This window comes from Microcaecilia unicolor, chromosome 2, assembly GCF_901765095.1.
Source record: "Microcaecilia unicolor chromosome 2, aMicUni1.1, whole genome shotgun sequence".
Classification (NCBI taxonomy): Eukaryota; Metazoa; Chordata; class Amphibia; order Gymnophiona; family Siphonopidae; genus Microcaecilia; species Microcaecilia unicolor.
The window spans coordinates 512832389-512856403 of record NC_044032.1 but is presented as its reverse complement, the minus strand read 5'-3'; the positions used below and the strand labels follow the sequence as shown (position 1 = coordinate 512856403).

Here is a 24015-nt window from a genome sequence, read left to right as displayed (position 1 = left end):
TTCTGTACTTTGAACTCTCTCTGTGTCATATGTAAAAAGATGTCACCACACACAGCCTGCAGAGTTATGGTCTCATACCTAGAATCATCAAGGTAGTAGGCATATGGATTGTCATCACAGTATTCATATTTTTGAGGAATGTATCATTCAATTGTGCTCCAGCATGCTGGTATTGGAATTTGGATGCACATATACAGCAATGTGTGATATGATAAAAAGGCACCTTTGTGATTACACCCAAGTGTCACATCTACTGGCTCTGGACCTTGTGTGCAGATGTCACCCTGGATTGATTCTACTCTCACTCCCAATTTCCAATATCTGAACCTATTTACACTCTGAAAGCTGGAGCAGGTTGGGCCTGTATGAATCTCACCTTAGGCCACAGAACATTGACAGTGCAGTGTGTACCAAACCTGGACCTGGAGGCACCCCAGGCAGTCAGGTTTTCTGGCTATCCACAAAGAATATTCATGAGAGAGATGTGCATGCACTGGCTCCACTGCAGGAAAATCTCTCTCATGAATATTCATTATGGATATCCTACAAACTTGAGGTGCCTCCAGCACCTGGTCTGGGAAACACTGACACTGTGAAACAAAACATCAGCGTAGTTGGCTGCTTTTCTCGGGACTTCAGCTGATGTAGCAACACATCAGGGTATGTCATCGCAACATACTACTATACAAGAAGGACATATTGCACTGTAGATAGTGTGCTCATATATACATATTTACTGTGTATTATGAAAACTTCAAAGTAACAAAAAAAGGTTAACTTCACCATAAAACAATCAAATATTTACATAAATACAACAAAAGGAAACAAATGAAAACAGTCCCTACAGACCCCTTAGGGATCCAACTTGGGATATTTCCTGGGCCGTCCACGGCGCCGGAGGGGAGTGTGCAGTGGTGGTGGTGCTGCTGGTGCCTCTGCAGGCCTCTCAAGATGTGCAACAATGGCTGCCATACCTTGTTGCACCATTTCAGACAGTATCCTGAGGCTGGTGGTGAGGGCCTCCTCAATGCCAAGCAGCTGGGCTTTCGGCCTCTGGTTCACCCTTTCCTGCTTCCTCTGCAGGGCCTGCAGGATCTGAAGGATAGCTGCACCTGCAACTGGGTCTGGTGCTGGTGAAGCTGGCTGGGGGGGGGGCTTGTGCCTGGCTTATCCTGGGCCTGTTGAGACAGTGTTGGGCTCTCTGGCTTCTCCTGAGCCCCCAGGGAGCAGGGGGACACTGGACTGCTTAGCACAGAAGAGGGACAGCTGTTAGATAGGTGGAGGCTCATATATGACTCCTCCTGCTGCTGCTGCTCCTCCTCCTCCTGCTATGGCAGTGTAGGTGTGGATCCAGGTAGGCTGACACTTGTTGAGCCCAATCCCTTGCCACTGGGTCCTGTAAAAGAGGATGTAAATAACACCTTTCATTCTTCAGAACATCAGCTGCTTTGGAAAATTACTTGCATGACATATTTCTGGGTACTGCTCATATATAATGAAGGTAACATGATACGGTCTGTCATCACTGTATTAGCAGGTAGGCAAGGACTGAGTTTTTGTGAAGTTACTGGCAAGGTCTGCCCAAACAAATGTTGATGATTGGAAACTGATAAAGAGCAGAGTTACCTGAGTTGCCATTGTGCACTGAGAGTGGGGGAGAGAATTGAACCCAGGTTGCAAAGGTCAGGGGGTGTTGTGCTAAAAACTGTGCTATGTCTGCAGTCCCTTAGTATTCATGCTTCAAATGGTTACCTAGAACATACATTCAATATGCTACAAGCAGGGAAAACCCTGGAGGCTGTTTTCAATCATCAGAATGGCAAGCATTAACAGATCTCCCATCTACCTTGAGAGCTGGCATTTCATGCTTGACATCTGACCACCTGGAAGGGTGTGTACACAGGTTATTCATATTCTGGGTCTCATGTGGGAGTCAGGATGGCCTTTCCTAAGATAGGCATGGCAATGTATTCAGCTCCTTCTACTATATATGTGATGTGGATGGGTATGTGATGCACATAGTCTAAGAATATGCATCTGCTGCCAATATTTGACCATAAAATGTGCTATGTCCTTAAGACATTGCTACAGACTGCTTTGTGGCTGCATAGCAAGGTTGTGAGAATTTTCAGACCGCAAAATTACACTAGGGGATGAATGCACACATGGGTTTGGCATACATTGGACATCAACTACTTTGATGGGAGGACTGCAGGAGCAATTCACACTGCAACATCTCTGCATTCTATGCCATTTCACTACACAGCATGTCCAGCATAAGACAATACCCACTAAAATTCCCTTTAAATTCTCTTATTGCATACATCTAAGTAATCACTAATCACCAGAACAGTAGTCTATTGGTTAGTACATTTTACTTTGCACTGGGTGTACTGGGTTTAATTCCTTCTGTAGCCCCTGGTTACTCAGCCCAAATCACCTAATTAACCTTTGGCCCATATCCCACATAAGTGCATGTATATAGTAGAAATTTTGTTTGGATTAGGAAGAAGAGTAGGGGAACTGTGCAGCTTCTGACCACTTCCAGGTGTGCAGCAGTATCCTCTGATATAAGGGTTGTAGTGGCCTTACTTATTTGCCCCAATACACTCTAAACCCTATCCTGGGGCATCATGGAATGGCACACACTACAAATCCCACAGTGCTGTGGAATGTAAGTTCAAAATGAGAGGTAGCCCAAAAGCTGTGTTGCAAGTTCCATAATGCACCAGAATGGTGGTGGTTAGATATCCACGAATAGGAGTGGAGGAGTAGCCTAGTGGTTAGGGCAGTGGACCTTGATCCTGGGGAACTGAGTTCAACTCCCACTGCAGCTCCTTGTGACTCTGGGCAAGTCACTTAACCCTCCATTGCCCCTGGTACAAAATAAGTACCTGAATATATGTAAACTGCTTTGAATGTAATTGCAAAAACCTCAGAAAGGTAGTATATCAAGTCCCATTTCCCTTCCCTTCCCTTCAAATGTCCAAGCTGGAATTGTCAACCGTGCCATCTTTCTGTAGTGCTTATCTGGGAAAGCAGACAGCCTGACCTGGCTCAGGGGCCAGGGTGTGAACACTGGAGCCTGAACATCAAAGGTGTATGTTGTGGTGTTTACAACAAGGAGGTTTACCTACAGATGCCATCATATTCCCAAGGGTACATTGCACACAGTTAACAAGGTGGTTTTACATTCACATCAATGCAACCACTGTTATATGTGAACATCCTCAGAACATCCTCAGACCTGTCATTTAGGTGTCGAGAGTGCCTGCCTCCTCCTCATATAAAAGTTTGTTCCCAAGTCCAGTTCTGGAGTATCTCTTGCAAGTCAGTTTTTCACAATATCCACATTGAATATGCATGAAAGAGATTAGATTACAATGCATCCATTATATGCCAATCTTTGTCATGCATATTTGTTGTGGATATCCAGAAAACCTAACTGACAAGGGGCACTCCAGGATTGGACCTGGGAAACACTGCCTCAGAGCACAGAATGTCTAAGATAGGCATGTCCCCTTGCCATTCCAGAATACTCTTTGGTGTCCAAATATGAGACAGCTGGTGTTATGGGAAAGTGATACCATGTTCACATGTGTTCAGGAATACTAGTTAAGTGATCCCTTGTAAACAAGGCTATCCAGAATCAAAGGATATGTTAACAAATACCTGCGCCTTCATAAGTTGAGTCAAGGTCTTCATGCAGGCCTTCAAAGTATGCTGGTCCCAGCCATTGAAACAGCTCCTCCTCCAGTGCTGTCAACTCTGTGTCACAGGGCAGTCCACCTCCAGTTTCCAGGGAATGGACCCTGATGAAGGCCCTCTTTTTTTTTTTTTTTTTTCATTTTCAAGTCTCTGAACTTATGTTTGATTTGGTCCATGGTCCTTGGAGCCACATCCAAATTGTTAATGGCCCTGGTGATGGTTTTGAAGGCACTGGAGAGGCGCACACTCATTGTGCCAAAAAGGTCCTCAAAATTAGCCAATACTATCTCCTCTTCTGAAAAGCGAATAGCTCTGAGTCGCTCCTGCTCACTGGCATAGCGTCTTCTTGATGGCTGCTTCCCTCTGTCTGCTGGTCCACACATTCTCTCACAGTATGTGAAGGCTACAACTCACACCACACAGGAGGATGCATCAAGCATCTCTGCACCTCCCATGTTGTGTAAGATAACCACATTGTACAAACATACGTTACCTGTTACATCAGCATTTGAAGACATTTGTGGGCCCAAATGTGTTCAACATATTTAATGGATTATGAAGAGTGTCAAGAAAGGCACACATGTAGGCCGGTGCTGGGCTGGCTTGTATGGTCTATGTCCCAGATATAGAAATCCAGTTTAGGGCGGGTTGGAGAGGGCTTTGATGGACTCCAGTAATTAGGACCATGAGGACAGTGCCAGGTAGATTTTTACTGTCTTGTGTCCCACAAATGACATGACAGATTCAGATAGGCTGGAGTGAGCTTTGACAGCAACTCCAGTAGTTGGAACATAAGGACAGAGCCGAGCTGACTTCTACAATCTATGTCCCAGAAACACCAAAGAAAGACCATGATCAAGTACATAATCTCACATTCATTGTTGATTTAATCTTGAATTGATAATGAATGTGACTGTTGGGCAGACTGGATGGACCGTTCAGGTCTTTATCTGCCGTCACTTACTATGTTACTATGTTGCTATGTATAGCACCTTCTGCAGGTCAGTGTCAATTTTGAAAATTTGTACTGGGAATACTGGTGCACTGATGCTTTGTGTGCGCATAGCATGTGGGCACGTTATTGTGATGTCTTTTGTATGTGCCTACATTTGTCTATATAAAGCGCTGCATGGTACAATCATATCCTTTTGACAGAGTGGTGTGCATGCTATGCTGTCTGTCTCCAGGTAAGTTCTCTCTGCTGAAACATTTGGTTAACAAGTCCTGTCTTTACTTTCTGGGTTTGACTTATACAGGTTGGATGCTTTTGACCATTACACACCTATATATTCGATGATATGTTACTGGAGTCAGTGTTTGCCTCAAGGTTGTGTCCTATGTTTGTAGAACGTTGGGTAGAGTAATGTGTGTGTGTGTGTGGGGGGGGGGGGGGGGTATAGGCCTTTAATGCTTGAGAATGGTGCCATGTTTTAATCCTTTTTTTGTTTTTACCTTCCCTCACCTCACTTTTAGCTTAGGTAGTGTGCTGGTAGCTGTGACCTTATGGCTTCTCTGCACAGATGAACTTGTTGGTGTTTGAGGGGCACCAACACAGGTGAGATTAATGTTTGAGGTAAAGTGCTTAATTAAATGTTTGGGACAATGACTGTGCATGTTGGTAAGGGGTGCCTTGAGCCTTCTAAACCTCCTCAGATACTCCTCATTCACTTCCCTAACCAAAGAATGTGCCAAGAAACTTTTCATTGTGACCTAAATAGCAATGAGTGTGGTAGTAAGATAGGAAACAGGTGTGAAACTCTTAACGTGTTTGTGATTATACCCTGTGATTAACCTTTCCATCTATTAGGATGTGTAAGTATGGGGAATGTAATATTTGTAGGTGGTGATGTGTACATGGTACAATAAGTATTGGGAGTGAGAGGTGGTGCATAATAGTATGTGGTAGCTTGGCACATCTCATGATAATAGACTTTCTATATAAACAGTACTTATCGTTAATGTATCCAGGTGCATTACATTACATTGCTGTGCTTTTAACTGTTTTTGCAGAAGCAGACCATAGCTGGTTGTGATTTGACTAACACAAAGGGCAATAATGCATGGACCTTCATTGTTTATTAATTTGTTACATTTGTACCCCACATTTTCCCACCTATTTGCAGGCCCAATGAGGCTTACATAGTACCGTGAGGCGTTAGCCACCTCCAGTGATGAAACAAATACAAAGTGATGTAATTGCCAATAAGATAAATGTGTTACAGACACATTAGGGAATCGTAGAGAAGGGAGTTATATAGTGATCATAGTGTTCATTATAAGTTTTGATTTCCTTGTGTTGTTGGGTTCAGGTAAGTTGGGTCAGTAGGGTATGCCTTTTCGAATAGGTTGGTCTTTAGTGATTTCTGGAAGTTGAGGTGGTCGTACGTTGTTTTTACGGCTTTTGGTAGTGCATTCCAGAGTTCCATGCTTATATAGGAGAAGTTGGATCCATAAATTGATTTGTACTTGAGGCCTTTGCAGCTAGGGTGGTGAAGATTTAAGTATATTCGTGATGATTTGGTTGAGTTTCTGGTTGGCAGGTCTATGAGGTCAATCATATATCCCGGGACGTCGCCATAGATAATTTTGAGGACCAGGGTGCAGATTTTGAAAGTAATACATTCTTTGATTGGGAGCCAATGTTGAAATGTCTAAGTAAGCAATTGGAGGCTGGTAAGATATGTAAATGCAGTTTTGTAGTTGGAAATCCAATCATGTGGGATAGGGACTCTAGCCGTTACCGAGAGTCTAAAAAGTGTATGGAATGTGTCACACAGTTGTTTGTCCCCTTCAGAAAGCTATGTATTTATTTGTTGCATTTGTATCCCACCTTATCCCACCTCTTTTGCAGGCTATTGTGACATTATGGCCCTCTCTTTTATTCCATGTAACATTTGTATGAGGTGTCCTGCTTTTGTCCTAGTATTTGGGCTCAAAATGTGAAGCACTCTGACTTAGGAGGGTTAGAGATGCTAAGCAGCATACTTTGTGTGCTTTAATTAGCAACAGATGGTGCCACATAGTCATGGGGGTGGGAAAAGGGTTAGGTCACGTCCCAAGAAGCTATCCCATATCCTACCATGGATTATGAGCTAGAAAAGCATGACTGTGGGTAACATGTGTCTCTACTGATTCCAAACACTATTTCTGTGGCATAGGATGCCCCACCTGTTATAATGTGTGAAAGATGACCACTTACCTTATGGGTGTGAGTCTTCCTCATACTCTGTCTCTCCTCAATTGTTAATCATTTACACCATCCCCTACTGGGCAAACCTCAGGTACAGGAGTGGCACACAGCTTAATGATCAGGAACAGCAAACAGGGGAAACCTCCACGACAAGCAAACCAGTCCAACAGGAGTAGAGGCTGACCAACAGACAAAGCCAACTCAGGAGATGGTGCTAGAGAAAACCTTTATTAATTGCTTGCACAAAGGATCTGACACAGTCCGTGTTTCGGCATGACAAAACGCCTGCCTCAGGGGTCACAAATAGTATTCTAAAAAGACATATAGATGTGTCATACATATGTCACACAATATAAAAAAGCATGTTATATTTAAATAAACCAATATCAATAAATATGAGAATAAAAATATGAATAAAAGTAAAAATAAAAACACAGTTTGACTGCAAACTAAAACATACACATATTTTAACTTGTATTTAAAACCAGATATATTGTTTAAAAATAAATAAAATATCAGCAAAACATGTGTATAAATAGCATAATACACATATATGAGATCACAATGAATACATATCAGTGGACTAATTTATAATCCACTGGTCGTACGGAACCAGATATTATGTTCATTTACCCACACTTCCAGTTTATGATTAATTCATGCATGACTTCACTGTACTTTGTTTAAATCACTATTGCTTATTATTATTATTTCCATTATAGAATTCTTTCTTTTTTTTTGTTTTATAAGGGTTCCTTTATATTTTATTTTGATACCACTGACATAAGTACATAAGTACATAAGTAATGCCATACTGGGAAAAGACCAAGGGTCCATCGAGCCCAGCATCCTGTCCACGACAGCGGCCAATCCAAGCCAAGGGCACCTGACAAGCTTCCCAAACGTACAAACATTCTATACATGTTATTCCTGGAATTTTGGATTTTTCCAAGTCCGTTTAGTAGCGGTTTATGGACTTGTCCTTTAGGAAACTGTCCAACCCCTTTTTAAACTCTGCTAAGCTAACCACCTTCACCACTTTCTCCGGCAACGAATTCCAGAGTTTAATTACAAGTTGGGTGAAGAAAAATTTTCTCCGATTTGTTTTAAATTTACTACACTGTAGTTTTATCGCTTTTTTGGAAAGCGTGAACAGACGCTTCACATCCACCTGTTCCACTCCACTCATTATTTTATATACCTCTATCATGTCTCCCCTCAGCCGTCTCTTCTCCAAGCTGAAAAGCCCTAGCCTCCTTAGTCTTTCTTCATAGGGAAGTTGTCCCATCCCCGCTATCATTTTAGTCGCCCTTCGCTGCACCTTTTCCAATTCCACTATATCTTTCTTGAGATGCGGCGACCAGAATTGAACACAATACTCAAGGTGCGGTCGCACCATGGAGTGATACAACGGCATTATAACATCCTCACACCTGTTTTCCATACCTTTCCTAATAATACCCAACATTCTATTCGCTTTCTTAGCCGCAGCTGCACACTGAGCAGAAGGTTTCAGTGTGTTATCGACGACGACACCCAGATCCCTTTCTTGGTCCGTAACTCCTAATGTGGAACCTTGCATGACGTAGCTATAATTCGGGTTCTTTTTTCCCACGTGCATCACCTTGCACTTGCTCACATTAAACATCATCTGCCATTTAGCCGCCCAGTCTCCCAGTCTCGTAAGGTCCTCTTGTAATTTTTCACAATCCTGACGCGATTTAACGACTTTGAATAACTTTGTGTCATCAGCAAATTTAATTACCTCGCTAGTTACTCCCATCTCTAAATCATTTATAAATATATTAAAAAGCAGCGGTCCTAGCACAGACCCCTGAGGAACCCCACTAACTACCCTTCTCCATTGTGAATACTGCCCATTTAACCCCACTCTCTGTTTCCTATCCTTCAACCAGTTTTTAATCCACAATAGGACATTTCCTCCTATCCCATGACCCTCCAATTTCCTCTGTAGCCTTTCATGAGGTACCTTGTCAAACGCCTTTTGAAAATCCAGATACACAATATCAACCGGCTCCCCTTTGTCCACATGTTTGTTAACTCCTTCAAAGAATTGAAGTAAATTGGTCAGGCAAGATTTCCCCCCACAAAAGCCTTGCTGACTTGGTCTCAGTAATCCATGTCCTCGGATGTGCTCTGTAATTTTGTTTTTAATAATAGCCTCTACCATTTTCCCTGGCACCGACGTTAGATTCACCGGTCTATAATTTCCCGGATCTCCCCTGGAGCCTTTTTAAAAAATGGGCGTTACATTGGCCACCCTCCAATCTTCCGGTACCACGCTCGATTTTAAGGATAAGTTGCATATCACTAGCAGTAGCTCCGCAAGCTCATTTTTCAGTTCTATCAGTACTCTAGGATGAATACCATCCAGTCCAGGAGATTTGCTACTCTTCAGTTTGCCGAACTGCCCCATTACGTCCTCCAGGTTTACCGTTCTAATAGTTGTCTTTATATATATCAGCAGCGTTTTCTTTAAAACCTTAGCTATATTTTTGTCTCTCTTTGTCACTGCACATTTGCCTGTTCATTTTAATTAGTTTACCTTTGTGCTTATCCTATTATGACCACACACTTCGCTTTTCTCTCGCTTTCCATATACACATATTGCATATACATGAGACGCTCAACCATATGCATTCAAATGGCTATTTAAATACCTGACGTTCTTCCGGCGTCCCTTCTTTCTAATAGCAAGCAAATACTTGTCGGCACATAGTTTGTTTATTCCCCTCGGTAAGTGTCATTTATTTCATCTCAGTACTGCCTTCTCGTATTTTCTCTCCTTATGCTAGTTTGGCACTAGTATTTTATATTAGTTTCCACAGACCACAACCCGCAGCGTTTTCTTGCATTTATATTTAATCTCCAGACGGTCTACTGTATGCTTTCAATTCAACCGCTGTACCACTCTATACTAGCTTGTTTATTAGTCAACAACATTTTTTAAAGTTGAGTATGCATTTCTGTGAAAACAATCTACGACCATCTAAACTTCTGGAGATCATTAAAGACTTACCTATTCAATAAGGCTTACCTCACCGACCTAAATTATATGCCTCAACTTTGCAACACAGCAAAACAATAGATCGTATTGGACACTATCCAGCTTATAATCGAAAGAGAAAAACGCCTATATTCCGACCTAAATCGGGAGATGGACGTCTTTCTCTTGCGGGTGCCCAAATCGGTCTTCAACTGCACTCCATCGCGGGAACGAATACAGTTGATGGGGGCATGTCGGAGGCATGGTGAAGGTGGGACTGGGGCGTGGTTATCGGCTGAGCAGAGATGGGCGTCTTTAGCTGATAATGGAAAAAAAAACAGATGTTTTTACCGCGATTTTGGGTCACTTTTTTGGACCCTTTTTTTTCACGAATAAGTCCCAAAAAAGTGTCCCAACTGACCAGATGACCACCGGAGGGAATCGGGGATCACCTGCCCTGACTCCCCCAGTGGTCACTAACCCCCTCCCACCAAAGGAAACCCACTTTACAAACTTTTTTTGCCAGCTTCTATGCCAGCCTCAAATTCCATACCCACCTCAATGACAGCAGAATGTGTTCTATCCTGTGACAGCCTTTCCTTGGTTCTGATGTGGCTCTCGGGTGAGTGGGACACCTTTTCTGTTAAGGGCACTGCAGACTCACATCAGCAATGAATAGTGGTGGGTGTAGGGTATTGGGCTCCGCGATTCTACTTCCTTGTGTTCAATGCTCACGATGTTGGTAGTTGGTAGGCTCTACTCCCATGGTGCTTTTTCCCTCTGCTTACTGGGTCAAGGTGTGCCCGCTTTTGTTTCCGGTAGTCCATGAGGTAGTGGCAATTTTTGTAAGACAGTTTTAGATCCCTTTCATGTGTTAGCCACGTTACAGAACCTAGTTCTTACCTTGAATGGTGCTGAAAGAGGGCATTGTACAGCATTCTGCCAGCTCTGACCTACTGCTAATCTCAGTACCAGGGAGACTCTTTGCCAGTGGGGCACAACCTCTGATCTGCAGTTAACTGTGAGTAAAGGTGCTTATTCCAATAAAGGACTTTTTCAAAGAGATTAATTTTCAGGTGTCAACTGGTGTGCCAAGGTTATACAGCCGCAACAAGTCCTAGAGGCCTGGGTGTATGCCGGTCCCTGGAGCACTTTTAGTGGGTACCGCAGTGCACTTCAAGCAGGCAGACCCAGGCCCATCCCCCCTACCTGTAACACTTGTGCTGGTAAATGGGAGGCCTCCAAACCCCACTGTACCCACATGTAGGTGCCCCCTTCACCCCTTAGAGCTATGGTAGTGTTGTACATTTGTGGGGGTTGGGGAAGGGGGGTTGGGGGCTCGGCACCCGTGGTAAGGGAGCTATGCATGTGGGAGTGTTGTCTGAAGTCCACTTCACTGACCTCTAAGGTGACCAGTTGGTGTCCTGGCATGTCAAGGGGGGGGGGGCAGTGTACTACGAATCGTGGCCCCTCCCATGACTAAATGCCTCGGATTAGGACGTTTTTGAGCTGGGCGTTTTTATTTTCCATTATCGCTAAAAAAAACAAATGCTCAGCTCAGAAACGAACAAATCCATGGCATTTGGTCCGTACAAACCGTATTTTCGAAAAACAAAAAGAGCGTCCATTTTTTTCAAAAATACATAAGTACATATAAGTACATAAGTAATGCCATACTGTGAAAAGACCAAGGGTCCATCGAGCCCAGCATCCTGTCCACGACAGCGGCCAATCCAGGCCAAGGGCACCTGGCAAGCTTCCCAAACGTACAAACATTCTATACATGTTATTCCTGGAATTTTGGAGTTTTCCAAGTCCGTTTAGTAGTGGTTTATGGACTTGTCCTTTAGGAAACCGTCCAACCCCTTTTTAAACTCTGCTAAGCTAACCGCCTTCACCACTTTCTCCGGCAACGAATTCCAGAGTTTAATTACACGTTGGGTGAAGAAAAATTTTCTCCGATTTGTTTTAAATTTACTACACTGTAGTTTCATCGCATGCCCCCTAGTCCTAGTATTTTTGGAAAGCGTGAACAGACGCTTCACATCCACCTGTTCCACTCCACTCATTATTTATATACCTCTATCATGTCTCCCCTCAGCCGTCTCTTCTCCAAGCTGTATAGCCCTAGCCTCCTTAGTCTTTCTTCATAGGGAAGTCGTCCCATCCCCGCTATCATTTTAGTCGCCCTTCGCTGCACCTTTTCCAATTCCACTATATCTTTCTTGAGATGCGGCGACCAGAATTGAACACAATACTCAAGGTGCGGTCGCACCATGGAGCGATACAACGGCATTATAACATCCTCACACCTGTTTTCCATACCTTTCCTGATAATACCCAACATTCTATTCGCTTTCTTAGCCGCAGCAGCACACTGAGCAGAAGGTTTCAGTGTGTTATCGACGACGACACCCAGATCCCTTTCTTGGTCCGTAACTCCTAACGTGGAACCTTGCATGACGTAGCTATAATTCGGGTTCTTTTTTCCCACATGCATCACCTTGCACTTGCTCACATTAACATCATCTGCCATTTAGCCGCCCAGTCTCCCAGTCTCGTAAGGTCCTCTTGTAATTTTTCACAATCCTGTCGCGATTTAACGACTTTGAATAACTTTGTGTCATCAGCAAATTTAATTACCTCGCTAGTTACTCCCATCTCTAAATCATTTATAAATATATTAAAAAGCAGCGGTCCTAGCACGGACCCCTGAGGAACCCCACTAACTACCCTTCTCCATTGTGAATACTGCCCATTTAACCCCACTCTCTGTTTCCTATCATTCAACCAGTTTTTAATCCACAATAGGACATTTCCTCCTATCCCATGAACCTCCAATTTCCTCTGTAGCCTTTCATGAGGTACCTTGTCAAACGCCTTTTGAAAATCCAGATACACAATATCAACCGACTCCCCTTTGTCCACATGTTTGTTCACTCCTTCAAAGAATTGAAGTAAATTGGTCAGGCAAGATTCCCCACACAAAAGCCATGCTGACTTGGTCTCAGTAATCCATGTCCTCGGATGTGCTCTGTAATTTTGTTTTTGATAATAGCCTCTACCATTTTCCCCGGCACCGACGTCAGACTCACCGGTCTATAATTTCCCGGATCTCCCCTGGAGCCTTTTTTAAAAATGGGCGTTACATTGGCCACCCTCCAATCTTCCGGTACCACGCTCGATTTTAAGGATAAGTTGCATATCACTAGCAGTAGCTCCGCAAGCTCATTTTTCAGTTCTATCAGTACTCTAAGATGAATACCATCCGGTCCAGGAGATTTGCTACTCTTCAGTTTGCCGAACTGCCCCATTACGTCCTCCAGGTTTACCGTGAAGTCAGTAAGTTTCTCCGACTCGTCTGCTTGAAATACCATTTCCGACACCGGTATCCCACCCAAATCTTCCTCAGTGAAGACCGAAGCAAAGAATTCATTCAGTCTCTCCGCTACGTCTTTGTCTTCCTTGATCGCCCCTTTTACCCCTCGGTCATCCAGCGGCCCAACCGATTCTTTTGCCGGCTACCTGCTTTTAATATACCGAAAAAAAATTTTACTATGTTTTTTTGCCTCTAATGCTATCTTTTTTTCATACTCCCTCTTGGCCTTCTTAATCTGCGCCTTGCATTTGCTTTGACACTCCTTATGCTGTTTCTTGTTATTTTCAGACGGTTCCTTCTTCCATTTTCTGAAGGCGTTTCTTTTAGCCCTAATAGCTTCCTTCACCTCACTTTTCAACCAGGCCGGGTGTCTTTTGGACTTCCGTCTTTCTTTTCTAATTCGCGGAATATGTATGGCCTGGGCCTCCAGGATGGTATTTTTGAACAGCGTCCACGCCTGTTGTACATTTTTTACCCTCTCAGTTGCCCCCCTAAGTTTTTTTTTTACCGTTCTTCTCATTTTATCATAGTCTCCTTTTTTAAAGTTAAACGCTAACGTATTTGACTTTCTGTGTACAGTTACTTCAAGGTTGATGTCAAAACTGATCATATTATGGTCACTGTTATCAAGCGGCCCCCAGTACCATAACGTCCCTCACCAGATCATGCGCTCCACTAAGGACCAAGTCTAGAATTTTTCCTTCTCTCGTCGGCTCCTGCACCAGTTGCTCCATAAAGCTGTCCTTGATTTCATCAAGGAATTGTATCTCTGTAGCGTGTCCCGATGTTATATTTACCCAGTCTATATTTGGATAATTGAAGTCACCCATTATTATCACATTGCCCATTTTGTTCGCGTCTCTGATTTCTTTTATCATTTCTGTGTCTACCTGCTCATCCTGGCGAGGTGGACGGTAGTACACTCCTATCACCATTTTTTTCCCTTTTATACATGGAATTTCAACCCACAGTGATTCAAAGGTGTGATTTGTGTCCTGCTGAATTTGTAATCTATCTGAGTCAAGGCTCTCTTTAATATACAATGCTACCCCTCCACCAGTCCGGTCTACCCTATCATTACGATATAATTTGTACCCCGGTATGACAGTGTCCCACTGGTTATCCTCCTTCCACCAGGTCTCAGTAATGCCTATTATATCCAATTTTTCATTTAGTGCAATATATTCCAACTCTCCCATCTTATTTCTTAGACTCCTAGCATTTGCATATAGACATTTCAGAGTATGTTTGTTGTTCTTATTTGCATGATGCTTAGTACCTGACACTATTGATTTGCCATCTTTTGTCTGATCTTTAGTTGTATTTAAGGGCACCTGGCCTACCACGGTCTGTTGTGCAACCTCACTATCCAGAAACCCTATCTTCCCTGTTTGTGAGGTATCTTTGCAAGATACCTTTTCCCGAACCATGCGCTTTTGAGCGACTGTCGGCCTTCCCCCCATTTCTAGTTTAAAAGCTGCTCTATCTCCTTTTTAAATGCCGACGCCAGCAGCCTGGTCCCACCCTGGTTAAGGTGGAGCCCATCCTTTCCGAATAGGCTCCCCCTTCCCCAGAATGCTGCCCAGTTCCTAACAAATCTAAAACCCTCCTCCCTGCACCATCGTCTCATCCACGCATTGAGACTCTGGAGCTCTGCCTGTCTCTTGGGCCCTGCACGTGGAACAGGTAGCATTTCAGGAAATGCTACCCTAGAGGATCTGGATTTGAGCTTTCTACCTAAGAGTCTAAATTTGACTTCCAGAACCTCTCTCCCACATTTTCCTATGTCATTGGTACCCACATGTACCAAGACAGCGGACTCCTCCCCAGCACTATCTAAAATCCTATCTAGGTGACGCGTGAGGTCCGCCACCTTCGCACCAGGCAGGCAAGTCACCAGGCGATCCTCACGTCCACCAGCCACCCAGCTATCTATATGCCTAATGATCGAATCACCAACTACAACAGCTGTCCTAACCTTTCCCTCCCGGGCAGCACTTGGAGACATATCCTCAGTGCGAGAGGATAGTACATCCCCTGGTGGGCAGGTCCTGGCTAAAGGAGTACTTCCTACTTCACCAGGGTGATGCTCTCCTTCTAGGAGACCTCCCTCCTCCAAGGTAGCACAAGAGCTACTAGACTGGAGGTGGGACCTCTCTACAACATCCCTGTAGGTCTCCTCTATGTACCTCTCTGTCTCCCTCAGCTCCACCAAGTCTGCTACTCTAGCCTCAAGAGAATGGACATGTTCTCTAAGAGCTAGGAGCTCTTTGCATCGGGCGCAAACATATGACATCTCACCAACTGGGAGATAATCATACATGTGACACTCAATGCAAAAGACTGGATAGCACCCCTCTCGCTGCTGGACTGCTGACTCCATCTTAGTGTTTTTGAGTTTTCCAATATTTTAAAACTTGCTACAGTATTAAGGATATTAGCCTAATATAAAAGTGTCTTTTACTTTATATAGTGTATTGTATGATTTTAGTATTTCCTTCTTAGATGGTAATGAAATGTATTTAAAACTCTATAAGAGCACTCCTTGCTTGTTACCCTAATTACAATAACTGACTATAAATGAGGAGTTGTCCTAGGGGTGGGTGGGAATACTAAATTACATCCTGCAGTGGCTGTTAGATTCTATCTGTTAATGCTGTGGTACAAGGCTTTTAAAACTAAGTGGAAAAGACTATGGAGATAAGCTGTTTTCTGTTAGCTGTTGAAATTTGCTTTTTAAGTTTGCCTAACACTAACCTACAATTCCTCCTTTAAACCCCAATCTTTAAGTTCCCAAAGCACAAGCAAAGTAGTGTTCACTTACCAGAGAAATGTCCTCTTCTCTCAGAACTTCTCAGAAAGAAAGTTCAGTGGGACCTTCCCTCTTTATATACTTTATATACTTTTGAAATACGGTCTGTCCCTCCTCTTGACATACCCGTTTTCGGACATAGACGTCCATGGAAATAGGCGTTTGCGTTCGATTATGCCCCTCCACGTATTTACCTTCTTATCTTCAACCCCTAATGTACCTGAATATACCAGCCTTACCCTACCCTAATTTCTAATTGTATCTGTTTCCCCTACCGGACTTGGCAATCGCCTTTACGCCTTTATGTAAGCCACGTTGAGCCTGGAAATAGGTGGGAAAATGTGGGATACAAATGTTACAAATAAATAAATAAATAAATAAAACATCATTTTTCTAGCCTCCCCCCCTCTTTTTTCTAGGTTTACTCCTCTAATATATTTTAGTTATAACAAACTAACAGATGTAAGGTTTGGTGTCCCTTGCTTTCTAATTAGATTATTTTCCCTTGTGTTTGCATTGTTCCACATTCGTCTCATTTTGGTATCTCCTATATGGACTTATATCCACACAGCACTTTTGCCCTCCGAGAGAATGCATAATTTTTTTTATGCATGTTCATGAAAAAATTCACATAGACACAGAACTGCTTCACAAAAATTCACATTGACACAGAACTGCTTCACATTTTGGCGCTTTTTAAAAATTCTTTTAGCGCTATCTCATGTTCCATTTGTCATCATTAGCTATTGTTATATTTCCCCGTTTTCTGAGGTTAGCATTATCCAGTACTATTTTTTATCGTACCTTCTTAGTTGTTTCAATTGTGTTTTGGCCATCTCATTTATACATTAGGTTTCTCTTGTTCTTCAGGCACATTTATCACTTTATTAGTAAACGGCACTGTTTTACATCATTTTATACTATGTTTTACAATACTTTGTTTATCCATTTTATTTTCACAGAGTTAATGCTCGGCGGGAACATTGTTTTTAACTTCACAGAGTGAATGCTCGGTGTCAACCTTGTTTAGTTTGTGTACTCTGAGGTAAGTGATTATGCATTCTTAACACATAAAACACCAAAGTATTTTTGTTCCACTCCCTTTTTTCATTTTTCTTTAAAATTTATGATACACGTCATCGTTCTCCTATATATATGTTTTAGTTTGCAGTCAAGCTGTATGTTTTTTTCTTTACTTTTATTCATATTTTTATTCTCACATTTATTGATATTGGTTTATTTAAATATAACATGTTTTTATATTGTGTGACATATGTATGACACATCTATATGTCTTTTTAGAATATTATTTGTGACCCCTGAGGCAGGCGTTTTGTCACGCTGAAACACGGACCGTGTCAGGTCCTTTGTGCAAGCCATTAATAAAGGGTTTCTCAAGAACTATCTCCCGAGTTGGCTTTGTCTATTGATCAGCCTCTACTCCTGTTGGTCTAAACAGCTTAATGATCACATAATGCCATTATGACCTGGGACCATGTGGTCACCTTTTATCACTGTACTGAAGAGGGTGTTGCCGAATTCTTTAATTGTGAGGCATTTATCAAGTATATGGGTACTTCTACAGTATTTTGATGAAAGGTGGGTGAGGGTTGTGTGTTTGTAATAAATGCCTCATCTGTGTTCACTTATAGATCTAGCAAGAAAGAAGGTGGGTTGGTTGATGAAGACTCACTGCCATCTGGATGAAATAAGAACACATCAGCCACTGGTGTTATGATTACCCCAGCAGCACCTGTGAAGTAATTGCCAATGGAACTGTTAATTGCATTTGCTTATTGAAGAATCACTAAATCTGCGGACATCTAGTAGCGCTATAGAAATGATAAGTAGTAGTAGTAGTAAATAAGTACATAAGTACAAAAGTAATGCCACACTGGGAAAAGACCAAGGGTCCATCGAGCCCAGCATCCTGTCCACGACAGCGGCCAATCCAGGCCAAGGGCACCTGGCAAGCTTCCCAAACGTACAAACATTCTATACATGTTATTCCTGGAATTTTGGATTTTTCAAAGTCCATTTAGTAGCGGTTTATGGACTTGTCCTTTAGGAAACCGTCCAACCCCTTTTTAAATCATCTGGATGCAGCTTGAAAGGATCAGCCACAGGTGCTCTAATCTCCCCAGCAGCAGCTGTGAACTAATTGGCAATGGAACTGTTATTTGGAATGATTAACATGTGTTAAGTTACCATGTTTTGGTGATGTTTTTCCATTTTCTACTCTATTTAAGGCTCCTTGCAGAGATGGGTAATAAAGGTTTAATTGAACTGTCTCTCATCTCCTTGATTAGCCTCCTTGAGCAAGGGCCTTTCTTTTACACCATGTGAGAAGTCCACAGTGTGTGCTTTTTTTTAAAGCAGCATGGAGTGATTTCCCTATGGGAAGTGTGTACTCTGCTATAGAGTCTTCTCAAGGATGTGAAAAGCTGCCTACTAGTGTGTCAACTTCTTTTTTTTTGTTAAACTTTGTCAGCCTAGTGTAGGGATGAGCAGATGTGGTCATAGTTAAGTCTATTCTCTGCAGCTGGGGTGAATCCATTGTAAGAGCTGTTTCCACAGGGCTATACATAGGAATTAGGAGCTCTTAACTAAGCTTTCTTGTTCTTTGCACTGTCTAAGCCCTGTGTCCTCCTCATCAGCACATTCACTTTGTTTTGAAAAGCTTGCACTAGCAGGTCATAAAGGGTACAGCATGACTTGTATTCCTATATGGTTAGTGCAGAGGACTTTGATCCTGAGGCACTGGGTTCAACTCCCACCTTTGCTCCTTTGTGGTGTTGGCAAGCTCACATATATTATTACTACCCTGTGTACCTGAATGTAATTCAGCGTCAGCTACTACTGAAAAGGTGTGATCAAAATACAAATAAAATAAAATAAATATTTTGTAGATCCCATCATGTTAAACTGCCATCTTGACATTAGTTACATATTATTGGCTAATGCATATATATGACATATGCGCGAGTAGCGCCTACATGATGTACACATCAGACGCACGCCTACATGACATATGTGTGAGTGGTGCCTACATGATGTACGCGTGAGAGGCGCCTACATGATGCACGCATGAGTGACGCCTACAAGATGTACGCATGAGTGACGCCTACATGATGTCATTCTCATGTGGCCACAGATGCGATTGAAGGTGCCACAGTGCTGTGTTTTCATTGCCTGAATGGGCCAACATGTGGGTGCTGTGCTGTTCTGCAGTTCTGTTGCCTCAAATGCAAAAGTGAAGGTGGGTGTGCGTCACATATATCCTGTCATTATCTGTTATATGCCCCTCACTCATGTTGTGTTAATGCTGTGTTGCCCTTATGAGATGTCAGGTAGAAGTTTAGGCTGCTAGTTACTAGTCTGTGACGTGCAAGGGAGTGTGTTTTGCATGACATTTGGGGTGGTTTAGTTCAACAGATTACACCTTGGAGGGGGTTCTTCTGTATATGTGATTGTGGTGAATTTGAATCATTTTCTGTCATGTGTTACAGTGGCTAATGGTTCTGTTTGGACAAAGATGGTATTGACCCTTCCCATTCCATGGCTGTTAGGTAGGAATGGTGAAAGATCAGCTCCACAAAGGTAAGTTTGATGTGTGGGAAAATGTGTGATAACAGGACAATGTTTAATGTGGGGGTCTGTCAACTGTGCTGTAGAATTTGTTTAGGCGGGCTGTGGAGATATTATAACTGTTAATAAAGTGAGATGTGCCATGCAGCTGAGGGTTAGGGGAGGTCCTCAGATGACTTCTACACTTGTAAAGTGTGATGAACCATAGGCACTGTGTTTGCATGCCTGTTTTATCCAATGAGCTCTGTATTGAAATGATAGTTGCAAGTGGTGATTATATGTGGTGAATAAAAGCATGTGTCAGGGTGGTTTTGCCTTTCACAAATGGTGCAACAATATATGTATAGGTGGCCCACAGTTTGGGACAGGGCAGGGAATGGTGTACAATAACTGAGAAATGTATGTGAAGTATGTTCAGCGCTGCGTACACCTTGTAGCGCTAAAGAAATGCTAAATAGTAGTAGTAGTAGTAGTAGTAATTAGCATCTGTGGCCCACATATGGGTGTGCCAGACCTAATTATCCTACTGACACCTCTCTGTTAGTCTCAATAGAGCTGTTTCCAAGGTCCAGTCCAGTGTTTCCAAAGTCCAGTCCTGGAGTTCCTCTTGCCAGTCAGATTTTCAAGATATCCACAGTGAATATGCATGAACATGATTGGCCTACACTGCCTCCGTTATATGCCAATCTGTGTAATTTTGATATATATAGGCTATCTTGATAACCTGAGTGCCAAGGGTTACTCCATGTTACACCTGCATTGCCTACTTGAAGTGTTACCAGATCGGGCAACGCTTCAAATAAGCAACGCAGTTCTGAGCTGATACGACTTTGCACCTTGACACAGCCTGATTAGCGACACTTTGCCCATTTTTCCTATTGCATAAGACAATTAAAGAACTTCAAGTAGAATCATAATCCAGTTGTCCAAAATCTGATTGCTATGCTTAATAGATATATAGCATCATTGGGAAACCCAAGAGAGTATTCTGTCCTCTCAGGGAAAATCCTGAGTGGGAAAAGATTTTTGTATGGCTGTGGTAGCCTGGGGCTTCAACCATATCCGTCTTCCTTTTCTACTTTCTTTTTAAAGTACAAAAAGAAAGTCCTGTTAAATTCTATTTGTCTTTTCTTAATGAATATTTAAAGTAGAAGAATGGTTAGTATTTAAAAAGCATTTCAATAAGTACTGTAGGCAGAATACCTCTGGTAGTGTCATGGTCTCGTTGTTTTTACGATATTCTTCCTCAGTATCAGACGTCAAAAGAAACAGCAAATTCAGGATGAAACTTTTCCCTTTTCCTGTAATAAGGAATATATTACCATTGTATATTTTAATTATAAATTGTTTGAAAAATCTATTCATTACACCTTGTTTAAAATAATTTGACTTAATTATCCAAAACAGAAGAAAAAGGGGGAGGGGAGGAAGTTAAAGAAGGGGTGACTAGACAAATGACCACTCTCTCTTATAGTTCTTTTTTAGGTTGTGATACCTACCTGAGAATCAACAAGCAATGTAAAATTCTAGTTGTGCTATTAGCCTTATAATATATCACAATCTAGAAAAAAAACAAGGGATCACCAAAGAGAGATTGTATTGAATAAGCTTTAAAGATCTCACAGGTCACCCAAATAAGGAGTTTCACAGACTCATTTGAGGAAGGGGTCTGTGAGGCCTTGTGCACTGTATTCGTCATTTAAAAGGTATGACAACTTACACAGACTCCAGTTTTCTCCAGACTCTAGACTCCAAGGCTAATAGCATCTCTACTATAGAATACGCTACCTTCGAATGTTAGTGTCCTGACAAGCTACCTTGGTTTTCGCAAGGTGTTGAGAACTTGTATTTTTGAAACTTGTTTCTGTTGGGTTCAGAATCTGTTGTTAATTTTAGTACTGTGTCCAATTTTACAGTCATCTAATGTTAGTAGAATGACTAGTTATCTTGGCTTTTGCAAAGTGTTATATATTGGACATCAAAATTTGTTTCTGTCAGGTTATAGAATTTGTTAATTTTAATACTGTTTTCAGTTTTACATATTGTATAATGATGTAATTATTATTTGTATTTGAATTCTTATATTGTACACCGCTTTAGCACAATTGTATTAAGTTGTATATCAAATTAATAAATCCAGTCCAATTCACTGCAATAAAGATCCAATAGTCAAAAGTTTAAGTGCCTAGATCTTCCTATTTGAAAAAGTCCCCCCTCTAAATACCTATATTTAAGTATTTATTTTCACTGTCTGCTAAAAATTTAGTTCTCTAACTGGCAAGTGCTGGGGGGAGGGGGAGAGCACAGCAGATATTAAATGGCACTATCCAATTACATACAACAAAAAAAAGGGGGGGGGGGAAACTCGCTCAGAATCAACCTCAATGGTACCACACAAAAAGCGAGCAAAACCTCAGAATGTGATTACACCACCTTAACAAAAATAGGGGGGAAAGACCTCAGAAAATAATGACCTGCTACTGCAAGCCTATGGCAATTAGACCATCCTGGTCTTGTGCCTGCTCTCTGTGATCATTGGTCAAAAACCCCCAACCAACCACAAAGGTTAGTGAAAATTATTTGTGTCCTTTAATTATTTTTTGAAAGTTTTTTTTGCCTCATGTATCAATTAGAAAAGATTGATTTTTGCATGTTTTGCAGTGAGATGCGTTGGTTACACAGTCATTTTTCTTTTCTTCTTTTCTAATTGATGCATGAGGCAAAAAAAACTTTCAAAAATAATTAAAGGACACAAATAATTTTCACAAACCTTTGTGGTTGGTTGGGGGTTTTTGACCAATGATCACAGAGAGCAGGCACAAGACCAGGATGGTCTAATTGCCATAGGCTTGCAGTAGCAGGTCATTATTTTCTGAGGTCTTTTCCCCCTATTTTGTTAAGGTGGTGTAATCACATTCTGACTATCCAATTACATGCCACAGAATATCTGCTTCAGGGCCACCCAGACAGATTTAACCAAGCAGGAGCCACTCCTGCCCGGTTAAATCCCTTTAAATATTGACCCATTGGCAATGTGGGCTTAATAAGCTTTGTTGAGACTATTATTGTATGGTATTTTGGTAATAACAGGTTTATAAAAATATTATCAATAAGAGTCTTCAGTTTTTGGTATTTGACTTTGAGAGGCTTTGGGGGACTTTGGTTTTGGGTTATCTCATTGATAACATTTATGTTGGTTTTATAAACTGTTTTCATACTGTTTGACTATGTGGTAGCTCTGTATTAATCCTGGCAAACAGTACTGGTTAGAGCAGGGGTGGGTAACCAAGGTCCTCAGGGGCCACAACCCAGTCAGCTTTTCAAGATTTCCACTATGAATATGCATGAAACCTATTTGCATACAATGGAAGCAGCACATGCAAATCAATCTCATGCATATTCATGGTAGAAATCTTGCCAACACAACTGGGTTGTGGTCCTCGAGGATCATGATTGCCCACCCCCTGGATTAGAGTATTATAATTAAGAACCCCTTTTTTGTCTTTGTAGCCCTATCAAAGTAAACTTTTTTTACTTTTCATTTTAGTAAACCTTTTTGACATTCTTAATGTTTTATTTCGTTTTTTGTTTTTTTGAGGGGGGGTTCCTTTGTTTGAAGGTTAATAACTGTTTATATATTTGATGCAGTTGGAGTTATCATGAAGGCTAAACCTCAAGTGTATCTGTAGAGTATATCGTGATGGTAGGGCACCATTTGTTGTTTTCCGGTGCTTTTAAGGTAATATCCTTTTCTTGGCTCACAAATCTCTATGACTGGTCATTTGGCACATGAGGGTGGTGGACACAGACTCAAGAGTTTATACTGAATAAATACATGGCATTAATAATAGAAAACATGACAACATTATGTGTAAACCATATGCAATTCATATTTTATTATTTATCATACATTTTACACATAATGTCAAGTTTTTTAGTATTAATGCCATGTACTTATTCATTCATTTTTTTACGATTCATTTATAATATGTATTCAAATGCAGATGCATTTATTACTTAGCTTATTATTTGGTTTTTTTTTTCAGAATTCTCTTTTTGGTTTCCACATAGTTGTCTATACATGTTTTTAAAGTATATCTCACCCATTCTTCTACTTTTCTTATACCCCTCTATTTATACATTGTTAGCATTTTGACTGTTTGTTGAAATATAAAGTTGTTGTATATTGAAGAGTTCCATAGTCAAGCCTCACTTTCATACTCCTGTGCATTTCAATTCACGCCATGGTTTTATTTCCTTTTTCCCGTGACAGCTCCTTTAAAAAAGTACTGCTACTACTATTATTAATCATTTCTATAGCACTACTAGAT

At 41.6% G+C, this 24015-nt stretch overlaps 1 protein-coding gene across 1 annotated transcript in view; it reads right to left on the bottom strand.

The window, feature by feature from the left end:
* Positions 1-20980, bottom strand: part of LOC115461429 — a 453017-nt gene extending 432037 nt beyond the window's left edge. Inside the window, exon 1 of the mRNA XM_030191224.1 lies at positions 20888-20980. Within this exon, the coding sequence (XP_030047084.1) occupies positions 20888-20902 (15 nt within the window). The 5' untranslated portion in view covers positions 20903-20980. The remainder of the gene's footprint in view (positions 1-20887) is intronic.
* Between the last annotated feature and the right edge of the window lie 3035 nt (positions 20981-24015).